Raw genomic sequence first — 18,202 nt, forward strand, 5'->3', positions numbered from 1 at the left:
CTCACCGTCTACCTGGTGGTGGCGTTGGCTTCGGTGTCGTCGCTGTTCCTCTTGTCGGTGCTCCTGTTCGTGGCGGTGCGGCTGTGCAGGAGGAGCAGGGCGGCCTCGGTAGGTCGCTACTTGGTGCCCGAGGGCCCCTTTCCAGGACATCTGGTGGACGTGAGCGGCACCGGGACCCTGTCCCAGAATTATCAGTATGAAGTTTACCTGGCAGAAAGTTCTGAGAGCCAGTTCAAGTTTCTTAAACCGATACTTCCCAACTTCTTGGCTGAAGGGACTGGCAGGGACAGCGAGGCAAACTCCAACTCCAGGAATGATTTTGGGTTCAATTAGGAATCTGACAACAGGTTGTGATAAATCATAGAATTCACTATTCATCTGTAAGTTCCCAATTCTCTCATTCACACAGAGTCACATATTCACACATTAGTAATGGCTGTTATATTTATAGCTATTTCAACCTGCTGGACTATTTTCCATTCCCTCTAATTTTTGTTGTGGTGGTTGTCAGCTACGTTAGTTATAGCATGTGCACATAATAGCAGATAAATGGTGTTTCCTAGGGTTGTTGTTTTTGTTTGGTCAGATTTTGGAACTCACAGGTGTTTTCAGGTTCCCAATATTTGAACTTGTTCATTGATACGTTATGATTAAGAGAATGGTGTTTCTAACTTTCTGATTATCATCAGCATGACTCTAAGTCTATTGTAAATCACAGCTTTTAGTTTAAAAAATACTTCTCATTTATGCAAAAATTTTAGTAATCTTGTAAATTGTTGCAATTTCTGTTGTGTTGTTTCAAAAACACTACTCTTCCCTCAAATGAACCAATATTTTACCTAGGTGATGTTTTCTCTCTTGAATTTTTTCTTTCAAAATTGATATGTATAGACCATCGGTTGTTACTCTAAAGGATTCAACTCCTATTAATGAAAGAATAATAGAAAAAAGGTTGGTTGACTTGTGATTGCTTTTTTTAAAAATAATAAATGGCTTTGGTATGTAAATAATGATTCTCCTTCTTTTAAAATAATATATAGCAGCCGGAGTGCAGTGGCTCACACCTGTAATCCTAGCACTTTGGGAGGCCGAGGTGGGTGGATCACCTGAGGTCAGGAGTTCGAGACCAGCCTGGCGCCCATTTCCACTAAAAATACAAAAATTAGCTGGTCATGGTGGTGAGCGCCTGTAATCCTAGTTACTTGGGAGGCTGAGGCAGGAGAATTCCTTGTGCCTGGGAGGCGAAGATTGCAGTGAGCTGAGATCATGCCACTGCAGTCCAGCTTGGGTGACAGAGAGAGATTCCATCTCAAAAATAAACAAACAAACAAACAAACAAACAAACATGATTCAAACATAGAGTAAGTACAAAAGAAAGCAAATTAGCATCATTATTCCACCAGCAGAACTAATTTCATTAAGTCAACATCATTCTAAAATATTTCAATGGATGCATATAAGAATAAATAGATGAAAATAATTTTATAAAATGGATCTATAATAAACTGATAGCTTCTGATTAAAATGATCATATTGAATACAATAAAATGAAGTGTGAAACTATAGAACTTGCTTAAGCTTTGATAAGTAGTCCCTGTAAAGGTTAAAAAGCAAGATTAGATGCATATTAAGACATTAGCATTACTTAACCACCTGCTTAAAAATGAGCAAATAAACATTTTATACCCTTTCTCTTCTTTCTTAACCTTACTTATCCTTTTAGAATTAAATATATATTACCTTATCAATACTTACAACATTTACAATGTATTTTGAAAGAATACTTGCCATAATTGTTTAGGCATTTCATTTTTTTTTTTTAGACAGAGTTTCACTCTTATTGCCCAGGCTGGAGTATAGTGGCACGATCTTGGCTCATTGCAGCCTCCACCTCCCGAGTTCAAGCGATTCTCCTGCCTCAGCCTCCCAAGTACCTGGGATGACAGGCGGGCGTCACCGTGCCTGGCTGATTTTGTATTTTTGGTAGAGATGGGGTTTCACCATGTTGGTCAGGCTGATCTCGAACTCCTGACCTCAGGTGATTCACCCACCTTGGCCTCCCAAAGTGCTGGAATTACAGGTGTGAGCCACCACACCTGGCCAGCATTTCAAAATTTTTAAATTTTAATTTAAAAGTCATATAATGCTACTTTTTTTCCCCAATTTTATTCAAGTCTGACTGCCCAGGGTAACCACTTTTGATGCTCTTATGTGTTTTCCCATATTTACTTCCCTACTTTTAAAATCACATATGCTTATAAAGTGCTTTTTCTCAAATCCCAGTTTTAGATATCCAGTTTTTAAGGGGTACACACACAGACACACACACAACTTGCACATTTCCTCTACCTTGCAATATCAAAATTCTGTTTAGATAATGTTTACATAATTTTCACCATAAAAATGTTACTTACACCTAAGCCTTAAGAGTAAAAGCAAAAAGCCTATTTTTTACCTTTAAGGTCATAATTGCCTTCTTTTCCAACTACTTTTCTATGTACATTTTTAAAAATTATCCACAAATTTTGTAATGTCTGAAGCTTAAGTTAAACTCATAAAGAAATCTATTGGTTCTATTCTTTTCTCCTGGAGCCATCCTGGAGCTATTCAGAGTCTTGTTCCATTGTACATTGTTTGCTCTCTAGACCTACTGCACAGCTGGCAGTTTGCTTTTCCCACTAACTTGGGAATTTATCTTCCTCTTCCATTTGATTTCCTCTTCTGGATGTTACATCTTCCTCTTGTTTGGTTTTCTCCCTTAACTGTCAGAAGAATATTTGGTAATAAATCTTTTGATTGCTTGAATATAAAAAATTTCAGATGTCAGAAACTCAAATGTCTATTTGAAGATTTTGTTGGGTGTGGAATTATAGGTTAGGAATTATTTGCTGCTAGTATTTTAAAGACATTCCTCTGCTGTCTTCTAATCACCAAAGTTGAGATGATCATCAACATTCTGATTACCCACTCTTTTCTGAGAAACTTTATTTTCCTTCTAGATCCCTGATTCTCAACCAATGGCAATTTTGCCATCTTTGGTAAATGTCTGGCAATTATCAAACATTCGGCAATGTCTGCAAACATTTTTGACGGTCACAGCTGCCAACAGTGCTGAGGCTGAGAAACCCTACTCCAGATACATTAAGGTTCTTGTACGTATCTCCAGTGTTCTAGAATGTCATCATTGTGTCATAGTGTAAGAATTTTGGTCTTTTATTGCACTAGTTACTCAGTGAGACTTGCCAATCTTGAGACATGTTCTTCAGACTAGAACAGGCTTGTTAGGGTTTTTTTTAATTAAAAAATTATTTCCTCTACTAAATGGTTTTTGGTTTTTTATTCTGCAATTTCTGTTAGTTGTATAGTAACTTGGTTTGATATTTAATTTTTCTTATCCTTGTTCTATCTTCTGTCTTTATTTTCCTGGATTCCGGTAAATTTCCTCCATGGCTGAATTTTGAGCTTTTGCTATCATCGTTTTACTTTCAAAAAGCTTTTTCTTGGTCTCTGCATATTTATTTATATAGTAACCTTGCAGTTTTAAAATTCTTTGGTGAGATATAATTCACATACCATAATATTCACTTTTTAAAAAATTGAGTTTGGTGGTTTTTAGTATATTCCAAGGGCTGTACAGTTATTACCACTATCTAATTCCAGAACATGTTTCACATTTTCATCAGCACAAAAAAGAAACCTGTTATGCATAAGCAGTCATTCCCCATTCCCTCCTCCTTCCAGCCCCTGGAAACCACTAATCAACTTTATGTTTCTTTGGATTTGCCTATTCTAGACATTTCATGTGAATTGAATCATAGACTATGTCTGGCTTCTTTCACTTAACATAATGTTTTCAAGGTTCATTCATGTTGTAGCATGCATCAACACTTCGTTCTTTTCTATGGCTAAAAAATATCCCATTGTATGAATGTACCACATTTTGTTTGTTCATCAGTTGGTGGGCATTTGGGTTTATTTTCACAATTTGGCTATTATGAATAATGCTGCTAGGAACATTCATGTATGGGTTTTTGTGTGAACATGTTTTCATTTCTCTTGGGTGTATACCTAGGATTGGAATTACTGGGTCACATACTGACTCTATATAAAACTTTTGGAGGAATTATCAAACTGCTTTCCAAAGTGGCTATACCATTTTACTTTCCTCTTAACAGTGTATGAGGGTTCCAATTTCTCTACATCCTCACCAACACTTATTTTTTTGTTATTATAGCCATCTTAGAAGGTGTGAAGTAGTATCCGATTGTGGTTTGAATTGCATTTCCTAGATGACTAATGATGTTATATTTCTCTTCATATGTTTATTGTTCATTTGAATATCTTCTTTAAAGAAATGTATACTCAAATTCTTTGCCAGTTATCTAACCTAATTTTTAAAATATTTTCATTGTGGAATGTTAGTAGTTCTTTATATATTCTGGATACTAGACTCTTATCAGATACATGATTTACAAATTCTTTCTGCCATTCTCTGAATTGTGTTTTCACTTTATTGGTAGTGTCCTTTGAAGTAAAAAAGATTTTTTAAAATTTTGATTAGCCCAATCATGTATTGTTTTCTTTTTTTTGAGACAGAGTCTTGCTCTGTAGCCCAGACTGGAGTGCAGTGGTGCAATCTCAGCTCACTGCAACCTCCGCCTCTTGGGTTTAAGTGATTCTCCTGCCTCAGCCTCCTGAGTAGCTGGGATTACAGGCGCCTGCCACCACGCCCGGCTGGTTTTTTTGTATTTTTATTAGAGATGGGGTTTCACCATATTGGCCAGGCTGGTCTCAAACTCCTGACCTCAGGTGATCCACCCATCTCAGCCTTCCAAAGTGCTGGGATTACAGGCGTGAGCCACCGTGTCAAGGCTATGTTTTCCTTTGACAAAATAAGGCACTTAAAAGCTGATAAACATTGTATGTTTGGGTGAGACTGACTGAGTGGTGGACCTCACCTTAGGGTAACAAAACAGGAAACATTTTATTTGGAGAAAAAATGTCAATATCTGTAAGTCGTCTCTCTTGGGCTTACATTGTTCTTCAGAGAGGAATTCAGTAAGGATGGGTAGGATGGAAGTTACTATAAACTTGACACCTACTACTTTGTAAGCTCCTTGGTTTGAGAGAAAGTGTCTTAATTTTTTTTAACCCACTTTCTCACTAAGATCTCAGTCCTGCCTAAGTTGTGCTGTTGTCCTTTAGTCCAGAGCCCTTCCTATTAAACCACTATGGATATTACACCTCCAATTTTCTGCCATGATGAGAAAAGGGAAAGTGCCTTGCTTCACTGACTAGGAAAGGAATTCTCAGATCTAAATACTCCTTATATATATTTTCAGCCAGTGTTGTTTTTAGCCTCTCCCTGGGTCCTCATTCTGGATTATTACTTTGGCTGGATTTGATTTTCATACTAACTTTCCTTCTTTTCATTTGAGAGCAAAAATAAAACTGTCAGTTACCAATTGTCTGTGTGCTTCGCATCTTCCAAAATTTTTGTGACTTCTCTCCCCTACGGTTTACTCTCTTCCCATTATTTTTGTCTTTATAACTTTGTTTATTTTAAACCCTTGCCCTCTATCATTTACATAAAGTTTCAGGAAAAAATTGAGAAAAACTAGTGTGCTCAAACTGGAGTAAAATGCAGTCCTTACTGTCAGTCATATTGTGCTAATTTTCCTGTACCTGAATCATTTATATTGTTTTATCGCTTGATTTGCTTGATTTCATCAGATGTCAGTCTTTAGATAAGAGTTCATAGGTGCTGTATTTTTTCACATGCTTGAGAAATACAATTTAGCAGGGTATAAAATTTTTAGTGGATTTTCTTTTCCTCAAAGATTTGTTGACATCAAATATAACATTAATTCTTCTATCATAGTTTCTACAGTCATCTATAAGTCACTTGATTTTTATCCTTAAGTAGTATTTTTTTCAGTAAGAATTCATCAGTACTAGCACAAGGTTTAATGAATTCTTTCCTGTTTGCTGCATTGTTGTCTTTGTACTTGAGCAACAGCTTGGCTACGTATAAAATAGTTGAGCCATAATTTATTTCCCTCAGAATCTTGTAGACATTTCCATTCTGTTTTCGTATGAAATGTTGCTCAGGGAAATTCTGAAGCCTGTTTGCTTCACCTGTAGGTAACTTGTTTTCTATCCTTGAAATTCATTATCTTTATCAGATTGTGTCTTGATTATGGTAATTACACATTACTTTTCCCTGGAACTCCGTGTGCCTTTTCAATCTGCTCATGCAGATATTTTCAAGTATATCATTTATTTATATATGGTAAGTATATTTTGTTTTAAAATCTGCCTTATAGTTCTAATATCTGAAGTTTGTGTGGGCCTATGCCTACTCTATTTTGTTTCTGCTCCTTCCCATTCACGATGTCTTTGTTTCTTTGTAGGACGTGCATGGTTGATTGCCCTTGAAAATTTATTCGTGGGGTATCTACAAGGCCTAGGTTGCACATGTTCCATCTTTCAAAATAGATTTTCATTTGTTTCAACCAGGATATTGGAAACACTATCAATAGTGGACCATCACAAATTAATTAAATGGCTTGAGGCTCCTTGCATCTCAACCTATATATATTCAAAATACAAATACACAAGAGGGCCAGGTGCAGTGGTGCGCACCTGTAGTCCCAGCTACTCAGGAGGCTGAGGTGGGAAGATCACTTGAGCTCAGGAGTTCTGTACCCACCTAGGCAGTATAGTAAGACCCCATCTCAATACACACACACCCAATATGTAGATACAACTTCCCAGGCATGTTTTTTTTTTTCTTTGTCTTCTGCTCTGCTTAACATCAGGCAGATTTCTATGTAATTCCCTGGAGTTGGAGGCTGAGGGCAGGTTTAGATTGCTGGTGTTTACACTGTATTTACATTATGGATGTATCCCTGAGGGGTCCCTTAACATGAAGAGGATACTTCTATAATACGCTGCAACTGTGGTTACACCTGAGCCTTGATTTATATTTCTTTAATCCCACATAGCTTCACATCAAAGCCTGAGTACAAATATTCTTAAATTCCCTGAGAGCATGAGAAGTGTTGTTCTGATACTCTGTTTACCCCTCTATTACAGGCTTCCATAAGAAATTGGGCTTTTTCTGCCATTTTCTACTATGTTTTTGGCTCTTCATTAGTTTTGAAGTTTTTTCTTAAGTTTTGTCCATTATAGTTTGTTTTCCTTAGGAGGGTCATATGAATTATCAATAGTATCATTTTCAGAAATGACAAGGTCTGTCTAATGTTTATTCAACCTGAAGATTCAGTTTTTCCACCATTTCAATTATGTATTAATTAGGCTATTTTTCCTTTGCATACATTGAATCCAATATTTCATCAACTGAGTACTCTGCTCAGACAAATCAATAATCTCCCCCTCTCCACTAGACAGTACTCTCTTCTCAGAGAGGGCTCTTTATCTTATGGGCTTAGAAAAATATACACAGCCATTCATTGCTTAATAGCAGAAATACATTCTGAAAACTGTGTCATCAGGCAATTTCATTATTGTTCCAACATCATAGAGTGTACTTACACAAATCTAGATAATGTAGCCTACTATACACACCTAGGATACCCAGTATAGCCTATTGTTCCTAGGCTGCAAACCTGTACATCATGTTACTGTACTGACTACTAGATAAAATTATAACACAATGGTGTTTGCGTATCTAAACATAGAACAGATAATGCATTGCACTATGACATTACTATAGGTATGGCATCACTAGGAAACAAAAACTTTTCAGTTCCATTATGATCTTCCAGGACCACCATTGTATATACCATCCATGGTTGACCAAACATCGTTATGCAGCACATGGCTGTATTGAAATAAATATAGGTGAATGAATGTTGAATAAAGTAATAAAAAAATTTCAGTCTGTTATTTTATCTGGCTTAGTAAGCCTAAACATAACAAAATATTTTATTTCTTTATCTTTATAAAATACCCATTTATTATTTGCAGTATTTGATACTTGCTTTGTTCACCTAATAATATGTCATTTAAAATATGTGACCCAGCTTTCATTTTTAACGTTTATAATGTGATGTTGAGCCCTTTCTTATTTCTTTACAAATAATACATTTTTAAAACTAATTTTGACTTACTGTGTTACACATGGAGGAAGAAAGATTTTTATTCACCTTCAGACCATGCTCTGCTTTCTAAAAAAGATATACATCAAATTTATCAAACACTTTTATCCTTAGTCTCTCAGGAGTACATCAGAAATTTTTTATTCTCCCCTATTCTTAAACTAAGTTGTATCAGATTAAGGGACTAGTGCCTTAAAGCTTTGATGATTTTATGTTTCACAGTTTTTTTTTCTTTTACGAACTCTAATTGAGAGGCTCCTATTACTTATAATTTGAGTGAAGGAATAAAATTTTGAGTTTGGATGAATTATTCACAGTTCAGGACAAAAACCAAAAACCACTCTGTGTGTCTCTAACCAAAACCAAAAACCATATCAGCTACAAGGACTTAGATGCTTGTATAAAATCACTGGAAGAACTGGAAAAGCGGAAGTAAGAGAGTCAGCACTGAAATGGTTTTGAAGGCATATGACCACAGCTGCAGCACAGGAATCAGGAAGCTGATGCTACTACTACTACCAAAGTTGTTGCTCCCACAGTGCCCTCTCCCACCTCCAAAACTGATGGTTACACACCGGCACAGAGTGTCTGGATGCCACAGTGGTCTCCAGTTCCCTATGAAGGTGATGGCTAGACAGAGGAATGCTGACTTGGCTGCAAGCATTCATATCTTTCTGACCTTATTGGTGAACAGTGGAAGACAACCTTTGCCTGTATTCTAAGACTCACATGAAGGAATCTCATTGGTAAAACCTAATTTACATCCAGAATAATAATTCTAAGAAGTCTGAAAAACGGAGTTTTATGCTTTCTAGATCCTGAATTTTTAAAAAATTTATAAAATGAAATAGGAATTAATGGCATATTCCATATAGCACACTGGGGAAACATTATTTGTTCAAAAGGCCTTGTCTAGCACTTGAATTAATTTCTCTATTGCTTCCTAGGCTTAGCATTCAGTGAACAAGAATTCTTTTGGATACAAGCCACACCACCAACAAGGAGAGAGGCAGTCATATGTTCCTTTAATAACTGCTCTGAACCAGATAACTTTTTTGACCCTATCTGTTCCTAGTGGGCAGTTGGGGCAATAGGTCAGGTCTAAGTGGGTATGATATAGATGGCTACTTTAACCCAAATATACATTCTCCCCTTATTTATTACTAATATACTTCTGATTTTAGCTGCTTATGTAGGTATGTGAGCTATAGATTATATTCTTCAACTTCTCTTGAAGCCAGGTGTCATCTTGTAACTCAATCATAGACTGTGAGATAAAAGCACAAGTGCCACGGAGTAGTACCTTACGGAAATAATCTTTTTAAAAAATGAAAGCACACCCTTTCCTTCCTCTTTTTGTTGGCATGAATGGGGATGTAATGACTGGTTATTAGGCAACTATATTGGACAATGAAGTAAAGGCCATGTCCTGAAGATAGCAAATCAATGATGGAACGAGACTGGGTCCCAGATATCATGGAGTGCATTTCAGCCATTAGCCTTCTTTTATATTTTGTTTAAGTCATTGTTATTATGACTTTGTCTGTAACCTCAGGCTAATTTGATATAGAACATAGATCTATAAGTTATATAGAATATAATTCTAGCTGATATAAGAAGCTTCTTTAATAAAGTGATATTTAAGGTAAGAGTAAAAAGGTGAATAGAGAAAAATGTAAGACTTACATGCATATTTTAGAAATCAAGGTTTATTGAGAAAAAAGGGACAAAGTAAATGACTCAAAATCAAAACAAGAATTTTTTAAAATAAGGAAAATTAAAGGAATGAATTAAAAATATAAAAGCACAAATTGATTATACAGAATAAAATCACATAATATTTGACCAATTAAACAAAAAGTTATTTCTTTGAAAAAGCCAAGGATATTTTAGGTTCTATGTATAACTGATGTATGAGACATGCACCTTTCATTTGGCTCCCTCTAAAAATGCACTAAGAAAAAGTGAACAGATATTTTCAGAAACATAAACTTAATAAGGATGAAGAGAAGAATATAGAAGACAACAGGGAAAACTCTTAGAAGTTGGAAAACAGATGAATGATTTAGTAGACCTGACAAATCAACTACCAGTTGTAGTGTAAATGGGAAGAGCTGAGAATCAATCCTGTTTAGACTGTGGGTCTAGAATCAATTCTGTTTAGATGGTGGGACATATAGAGGCATCTGAAATGTCAATCCTAGATCCTCTGGAAATGATGGTAGCATGCCAAATAAAAAAGATTGTGTTAAAGCTCCCTGTAAAGCAGTTAAATCTCTAGCAGTTAGATCACATTTCCCCACTCCAGTCACTGAGTAACCTGCCTATCCCCTTGACCCTAACATAAGTCTGGAGTTTTATTTTCTGATGAGTACAAAAAGCAGAGTTATTATATGAGAGGTGCTGCCAACAAAATGGAGGGCATGGGTAATATGGGTAGCAAAAGTAAATAACCATCTAAATATTGAATTCTGGTTGATTGTTAAAATGCTATGATAGTCATTAGAACCAATTACAAATATTTTGGTTCTCCTCTTCTTGGACATATGGTAAAATTTCAATTCTATTTCTTTTTAAATATGTGTAGCCATGTAATTTTCTTTGGTTAATAAAATGTGAGAAGTGACATATATCCATTCTGGGCTGAAGTTTTTGGAGGCACGGTTTAACACATTTTCTTTTCCCACTATAGTGATCACGGAAGTATATGTGAAGATGGAATCTTCACAAGTTTAGATCCTTGACTGACTGCTGTGAGGAGGGCCCCAGGCTGAACTATATAGGGTATATAGTATAAGAAAGAAATCAACTTTCATTGTGTTAAGCTGTTGAGATTTGGGGAAGTTGTTTGGTATTGAAGCATAACTTAGCCTATCCTGATGCAAAACTGTACTCCTCTTCACCCACTTAATCCTTCACCTTTTTCAATCTATATCTTTTTCTTTTGGATGGGGGATTTTAAAGAGTGCGGTAATCTGGCCAGTCCAACCGGAAAGACCTAATCACACTGACATTGAGTTTTCCCCATCCATCAGTGCTCCCAGTTCACTTTAGAATGAAAACTCAAGGTGGACAAGAATTACCAACCTACTCAGAGCCATCATTCAGCTCTGTAGTCTCCCAAATTAAATTAAGAACAAACACATGAAGAAAGTTTCTGAAAAGGCATAGAGAAATTAAAGAAAAGCAAAGAGTAAAAAGGTAACTTGGAGAAAATGGAAAGTCTGCAGCAAGAAGAAAACTTGGGGGAAAAGCTATTATTAATATAATCAGATGAAAAAAGAAGTTACTGCATCTAAGAAATAAGTCCAAAAGAGAGCTCTTTAAATAAAAGAGACAAGTCTAGGAAAATACTAACCTAATAAGAAAATAAAAATCTCAATATAAGGGCTTGAAAACAAAGTTAAGAAAACCTTCAAGAAAATACTGCAAAAATATTTTAAAATGGCAAGTAGGAGAGAAAAAAATAAAGAAATTAGAAAACCATACCAGAGGTCTAACATCTGAATTACAGAAATTCTAAAAAAGGAATGGGAGTTAGATTATTAATGAAATAATTTAAGGAGATTTCTAAGATCAGGAGGAAATTAGTTTCCTAGATGAAATGTCTCATCAATTATACTGTACAATGGATGGAAAATAACCCCAAGCCAAAACATGTAATTGTTTAATTTTAAAATTCTTGGGACAATGACATATAGAAGATAAGAAATAAGATTAGCTTTAGACTTCTTAGCAAACAGATTGACTTGGAAATCTCATTGACAAAACAAAAATTCTGAAGAAAAATTATTTTCAAGCTAAAACTCTATACTTAGTCAAACTACTAATCAAGTTTGAGGGTAGAATAAAAACATTTTAGTACATTTAAGATCACAAAAACATTTAACTCTGAAACACCCTTCTCTGAAAACTACTGGAAGATATCTATCAAAATGAGAGCCCAATTCAAGACAGAAGAAACAGAAATGAGAAGATCCAAAACAGGACAGAAGTGAAATGAATCTCCGGGTGATGTTGAAGGATGATCTCAGGATGACAACTGAGTCTCAGGCATAATGAACAACTAGTCCAGTAAGGAGCTGTTTGACTCAAGAGACAGGGATTTTGAAGGATATCATTAGCAATCCTCTTAACATTGTATCATCTTTTCAATCATATGAACTTACTGGAGGATGTGGTCTAGTAATTCCACAGAGTAAACTGAAAAAGGGCAAGTTATAAAATCCCAGAACTAGCAAACACATCCAGAATAAAAGGCAAAGAATTCCAAGAATGAGAGCAAAGAAAAAATCCAGAATGATAGCTGTGCAGTAGGCATAGAAAGCAACTGCCCTATTTAAAGAAAAATTGAAGTCTCAGGAGGAATGGAAATGACTATGGGGAAAATTGTGCTGAGAGGCAATTGTATCTGTGGGATGAATAAGTGATAGGGATAAAAAAATCAATAAATGAAAAGGCAAGACAATTATTAACTTCAAGAAAAAATTGAGAAAGAAAATATAATTAATGCACAATAATGTTCCCAATATATGGTAAGTAAAAGAAAATCTGAAATAACTGAAATGTAATCTAACATAATAAGGAGTCAACTGATAATTTCTAAAATTAATTTATCAAAATACATCAGAAAACAGGTTAGTGACTAAAGAGATAACTAAAACTTTTAAAATGGCTACCTCTTAGGAGGGGAACTAAGAAAAGTGAGGCGGAAAAGGGCAGAAAAGCATTGTATTTTATTATAAGCCTCTTAGTGCTATTTCATTTTGGACCAAGGTCACATATTATTTTGAAAAAAATGCATTTCAAAATATCAGTAGAGCTCTTGCAAGTCTCAGCAAGAACAAAAAGGAGATAAAATGTTAAACATCACTAATAAAAATAGGGATACAATTAAAGGTAAATAACACAATGAAAACATGCCAAGAAATTTGCAAACTAGATAAAATGATTTTCAAAATAAAATGCAAGTTACTTAAAATACAAAACCTGAACAGATTAATAACCAAACGTAAAATGTACATAGTAGTCATAGATCTACTGCAAATGAAGTCACCAAACCTAACCAGTTTGAAAGACAAGTTGGAATTAAGCATGTAGAAACATATAATAATATAATTATTAAAACTATTGTATAAAATAGATAAAACATTTTCTATTTTATACAATAGAATAGATAAAATAGATAAAACACATTCTATGATGCCAGTATAACAGTTTAATACCAAAGCCATAAAAGGCAAACACACCCAAGGAAAACAACATTAACTAGAAAAATCCTAAAACCGTGTTGACACATCATATCTATTTGTGCACTAAAACAATAATACATTATGGTTAAATGACATTTATATCAATAACTCAATAATTTAGAAACTAAAGAATAACTGCATTATTTCAACAGCTATTAAAAATCACTTCAAAATATGAAAGAATAAAAAGAAAACTTTCTTGATTCAAAAACGGAATATTTACCCCAAATTGAGATCAACCATCATAGTCGAAGATGAAATGCTAGAAGCACTTCCACAAATGCAAGATTGACCTACTTGCTACTACTAATTTTAAGAGTATTCATTGGATATTGGAGATTCTAGTCACTGGAATTATAGATGAACAATAATTTCTATGTAATACTTAAAGCAGGTGAAGGACGAAGGTTGGGTTGGGGGAAGGCAGAAAGTGTTCCAAGAAATATCACGGGTAAAGAGTAAGACCTGGAAAGTGGAATAATTGTTTAATTCACAAGAAATTGGAAAAAGGTCAATTATTCTGCCATATTCACGTTATTATTGTTAAATACTTTACAAATAAATAAAATGTCCCCAACGAATATTTGTTGACTTCAAGGAGGAGGCTTCATTTTCTCATATATATTTTTATTATCCATTTTTAAAATAGGAGGTTTTCTTAGGATTTCGGTGGGGAGCCAGAGTTTAGTTGCATGCCCCTAGATTTAAGAAGACAATAAATTAATTCTTCTACGAATCCAGATTATCACAGGGGGAGACGACATCAGCTATTACTTACTAGCATTACTGTGACCATTTGAGGATAAAGATGGAATGAAACAGCAAAGAACCCGGGGAAAAATCACTCTTGTTGCAGAATTCCTTCAATCCGCCATCTTTTTCCTCTAGTCTTCATAACGGGAATAACACCCACAAAACGCAAGGTGGCGCTGCTGGCTAAAAAGAGAGAGAAAAATATCTTCCCAAAGAAAGGATGTTACAGATTTCAGAGTAAGAAGGAAATCTGAGAAGTGTAGGAAAGGAAATGGTGGTAATAGGAATTGGGGGAAAGTAAGGATCCTTCCCCACAAACATTGGTATTATTCAGCTCATTTCAAGGGATTCGGCAGCTGCCATTTGTGAGAGCTGCTGGAGACTGAGTGGAAGTCATTTTGAAAGACTGATCCAAGGAAGAATGGAGGCCAGAGTAGTGCGTGCTGTGCAGAAAAGGCAAGTCGTATTTCTTTGTGTTTTTCTGGGAATGTCTTTGGCTGGCGCCGAACCGCTTCGGTATTTTGTGGCGGAGGAAACAGAGAGAGGCACCTTTCTTACCAACTTGGCGGAAGATCTAGGGTTAGGGGTAGGGGAACTGAGAGCCCGAGGAACTAGAATTGTTTCAGACCAGAACTTGCCATTTTTACTGCTCAGTCCGCTTACTGGTGATTTACTTCTAAATGAGAAATTGGACCGAGAGGAACTGTGTGGCCCCAGAGAGCCCTGTGTGCTGCCTTTCCAGTTGTTATTGGAAAAACCTTTTCAGATTTTCCATGCTGAACTATGGGTCAGAGACATCAATGATCACTCTCCAGTATTTCTAGACAGAGAGATTTCCTTGAAAATATTAGAAAATACAACTCCAGGGGCGGCATTTCTCCTAGAAAGTGCACAGGATTCAGATGTTGGAACCAACAGCCTGAGTAACTACACCATCAGCCCCAATGCCTATTTCCATATTAACGTCCATGATAGTGGGGAGGGGAATATCTATCCCGAATTGGTGCTGAATCAAGTGCTGGATCGGGAAGAGATACCAGAGTTCAGTTTAACCCTCACCGCTTTAGATGGCGGCTCTCCTCCCAGATCAGGAACCGCCCTCGTACGCATCCTGGTTCTAGACATAAATGACAACGCCCCTGATTTTCTGCGGTCGCTTTACAAAGTGCAGGTGCCCGAAAATAGCCCCGTTGGTTCCATGGTTGTCTCCTTGTCAGCCAGAGATTTAGATACCGGAAGTAATGGGGAAATATCCTATGCATTTTCTTATGCCACTGAAATAATTCTCAAAACGTTTCAAATCAATCCAACATCTGGTAATCTTCATCTTAAAGCGAAACTGGACTATGAGGCAATTCAAACTTACACATTAACTATTCAGGCCAAAGACGGCGGCGGGCTTTCTGGAAAATGCACTGTGGTGGTTGAGGTAACAGATATAAACGATAATCGACCCGAGCTGCTCCGGTCTTCACTTACTAGCCCAATTGCAGAAAACTCATCTGAGACAGTCGTGGCTGTTTTTAGGATTAGAGACAGAGATTCTGGGAACAATGGAAAGACAGCGTGCTCCATCCAGGACGATCTCCCCTTCATCCTGAAGCCATCAATAGAGAACTTCTATACTCTGGTAACAGAGAAACCTTTGGATCGAGAGAGGAACACTGAGTACGACATTACCATCACCGTCACCGACTTGGGGACACCCAGGATGAAAACCGAGTACAACATAACCGTGCAGGTCTCCGACGTCAATGACAACGCCCCCGCCTTCACCCAAACCTTCTACACCCTGTTCGTCCGCGAAAACAACAGTCCCGCCCTGCACATCGGCAGCGTCAGCGCTATGCAGCCCCAGGATCCGCACCTGCCTCTCGCCTCCTTGGTCTCCATCAATGCGGACAACGGCCACCTGTTCGCCCTCTGGTCTCTGGACTACGAGGCCCTGCAGGCGTTCGAGTTCCGCGTGGGCGCTGCAGACCACGGCTCCCCGGCGCTGAGCAGCGAGGCGCTGGTGCGCGTGCTGGTGCTGGACGCCAACGACAACTCGCCCTTTGTGCTATACCCGCTGCAGAACGGCTCCGCTCCCTGCACCAAGCTGGTGCCCCGGGCGGCCGAGCCGGGCTACCTGGTGACCAAGATGGTGGCGGTGGACGGCGACTCGGGCCAGAACGCCTGGCTGTCGTACCAGCTGCTCAAGGCCACGGAGCCTGGGCTGTTCGGTGTGTGGGCGCACAATGGCGAGGTGCGCACCGCAGGGCTGCTGAGCGAGCGCGACGCGGTCAAGCACAGGTTGGTGGTGCTGGTCAGGGACCATGGTGAGCCTCCGCGCTCGGCCACCGCCACGCTACACGTGCTCCTGGTGGACGGCTTCTCCCAGCCCTTCCTGCCGCTCCCAGAGGCGACCCCAGCCCAGGCCCAGACGGAATCGCTCACTGTTTACCTGGTGGTGGCGTTGGCCTCAGTGTCATCGCTCTTCCTCTTGTCCCTGCTCCTGTTCGTGGCGGTGCGGCTGTGCAGGAGGAGCAGGGCTGCCTCTGTGGGTCGCTGCTTGGTGCCTCAGGGCCCCTTTCCTGGATATCTGGTGGATGTGAGCGGCACCGAGACCCCATCCCAGAGCTACCAGTATGAGGTGTGTCTGGCAGGAGATTCCGGGACCAACGAGTTCAAATTTCTGAAGCCAATATTACCCAATATTCAGGGCCAATGCCCTGAGCCAGAAATGGAAGAAAACTCTAACTTTAGAAATGATTTTGGTTTCAGCGTTCAACTAAAATAATCAGTTTTCATATTGTATGTTTTAATGTTTATGATAAATTTAGAGTATGGTGTTTCTGTTAACCTCCTATAAATTATAAATTATACTAAACTTTCCTGTGGGACTTTCCATGTTGTCGCTGTTTTAAATACGGTATCTCGTCTTTTCTTCATTAGTATACCAATTTGAATAGTTTTAAAGCTTGCCAGTCAAAACACTGATGAGGTCAATAGTTGTACAAATACTAGTTCTGGAATATCTGGAATATCTGAAAATACTAGTTTTGGAATAAAAGTAGTGGATAAGTGGGAAAAACAATGAGAAATTGCTTCTACATAGTCGGTTGAAGTTCCCTGTTGATTTGCTTCTTAATTCTTAATTCATTAGGTGTATACAGAGCAGTAATGCACTAAGGTTACAGTGAAGTCTGAGCAGGAAGGAAAGAGAGCTAGTACAGTGAGAATGTCTGGCTCCTGCTTTATTCTGCCTCATAGTATTTATCTTCTTTGATGCTGTTTGATGAACATTTCTCTTAAAAGGTTATATAATTTTGCTTCCTTTCATTAATATATCAGTATATGTTTTAATATAATTATTTTGAATTGCTTTCCACTTCTGTAGTGTTCAAATAGGAAGAAACCTTCTCCGTATTTACCACGGTAATGAAATTAGTTTTTCCCCTTGGAGAAATATTGACCCTCTGTGATGGAATTTGCAGTGGCCTCCCATATCCATTTATCTTTTCCTCTTTAGTAACAGGTCTCAGATTTCGTTTAGGGCATTAGTTTGCTTAGTCAAAACAATACATTTTCCCAGCCTTCTTGGTTGGGAAACTGAACGTATGACTGGGTTGCAGTCCCTGAGATGTGTGTATGAGTGTTATACTGACTTCCAAGAAGACTGTTTAAAGGGAGATGATTCATCTAGGAAGGGGGCCCCCTTTTTCCTTCTCTAAGTGCTCCTTGTTGCCTGGAATCTGTATGTCATGGCTAGTACAACAGCCATGTTGGACCCTAATGATCGAAACATTAAGGATTATGACAGATAGTATAAAAAAAACTTAAAAGATACAAGAGTCCCTGGTGACCATGGAGTCGTCATGTAATCTCTGCATTACCTACTTCTGAACTTTGTTTTCTTACTTAGGAACTGCAATTTTTACTTTAAATATTATATATACAGTAAAATGCACAGATCTTAAACACACAGTTTAATCTGATTTTTTAAGCTTTTACTTGTTGATTTCTAATTTAGTTAAAGTTTAGTTTAAAGTGGTATACAGGGTGTCTTACATTTGTTATCTTTTAAAGTTTCTC

General features: G+C 37.5%; 2 protein-coding genes across 2 annotated transcripts in view; both read left to right on the plus strand.

Annotated features, from left to right (window-relative positions):
- The window catches only part of LOC105510145 (protocadherin beta-17-like), a 2,458-nt gene extending 2,125 nt beyond the window's left edge, over positions 1 to 333 (plus strand). The window contains exon 2 of the mRNA XM_011939776.1: positions 3 to 333. Coding sequence (XP_011795166.1) covers positions 3 to 333 — 331 coding nt within the window. The remainder of the gene's footprint in view (positions 1 to 2) is intronic.
- A 14,012-nt stretch (positions 334 to 14,345) lies between these two features.
- On the plus strand, positions 14,346 to 16,907 carry PCDHB7 (protocadherin beta 7). Its single transcript, XM_011939681.1, has one exon. It carries the CDS (start codon positions 14,550 to 14,552, stop codon positions 16,905 to 16,907), a length of 2,358 nt encoding a protein of 785 aa, XP_011795071.1. The 5' UTR covers positions 14,346 to 14,549.
- Positions 16,908 to 18,202: the final 1,295 nt, after the last annotated feature.

This window comes from Colobus angolensis, unplaced genomic scaffold (assembly GCF_000951035.1).
Source record: "Colobus angolensis palliatus isolate OR3802 unplaced genomic scaffold, Cang.pa_1.0 Scaffold183, whole genome shotgun sequence".
Lineage (NCBI taxonomy): Eukaryota > Metazoa > Chordata > Mammalia > Primates > Cercopithecidae > Colobus > Colobus angolensis.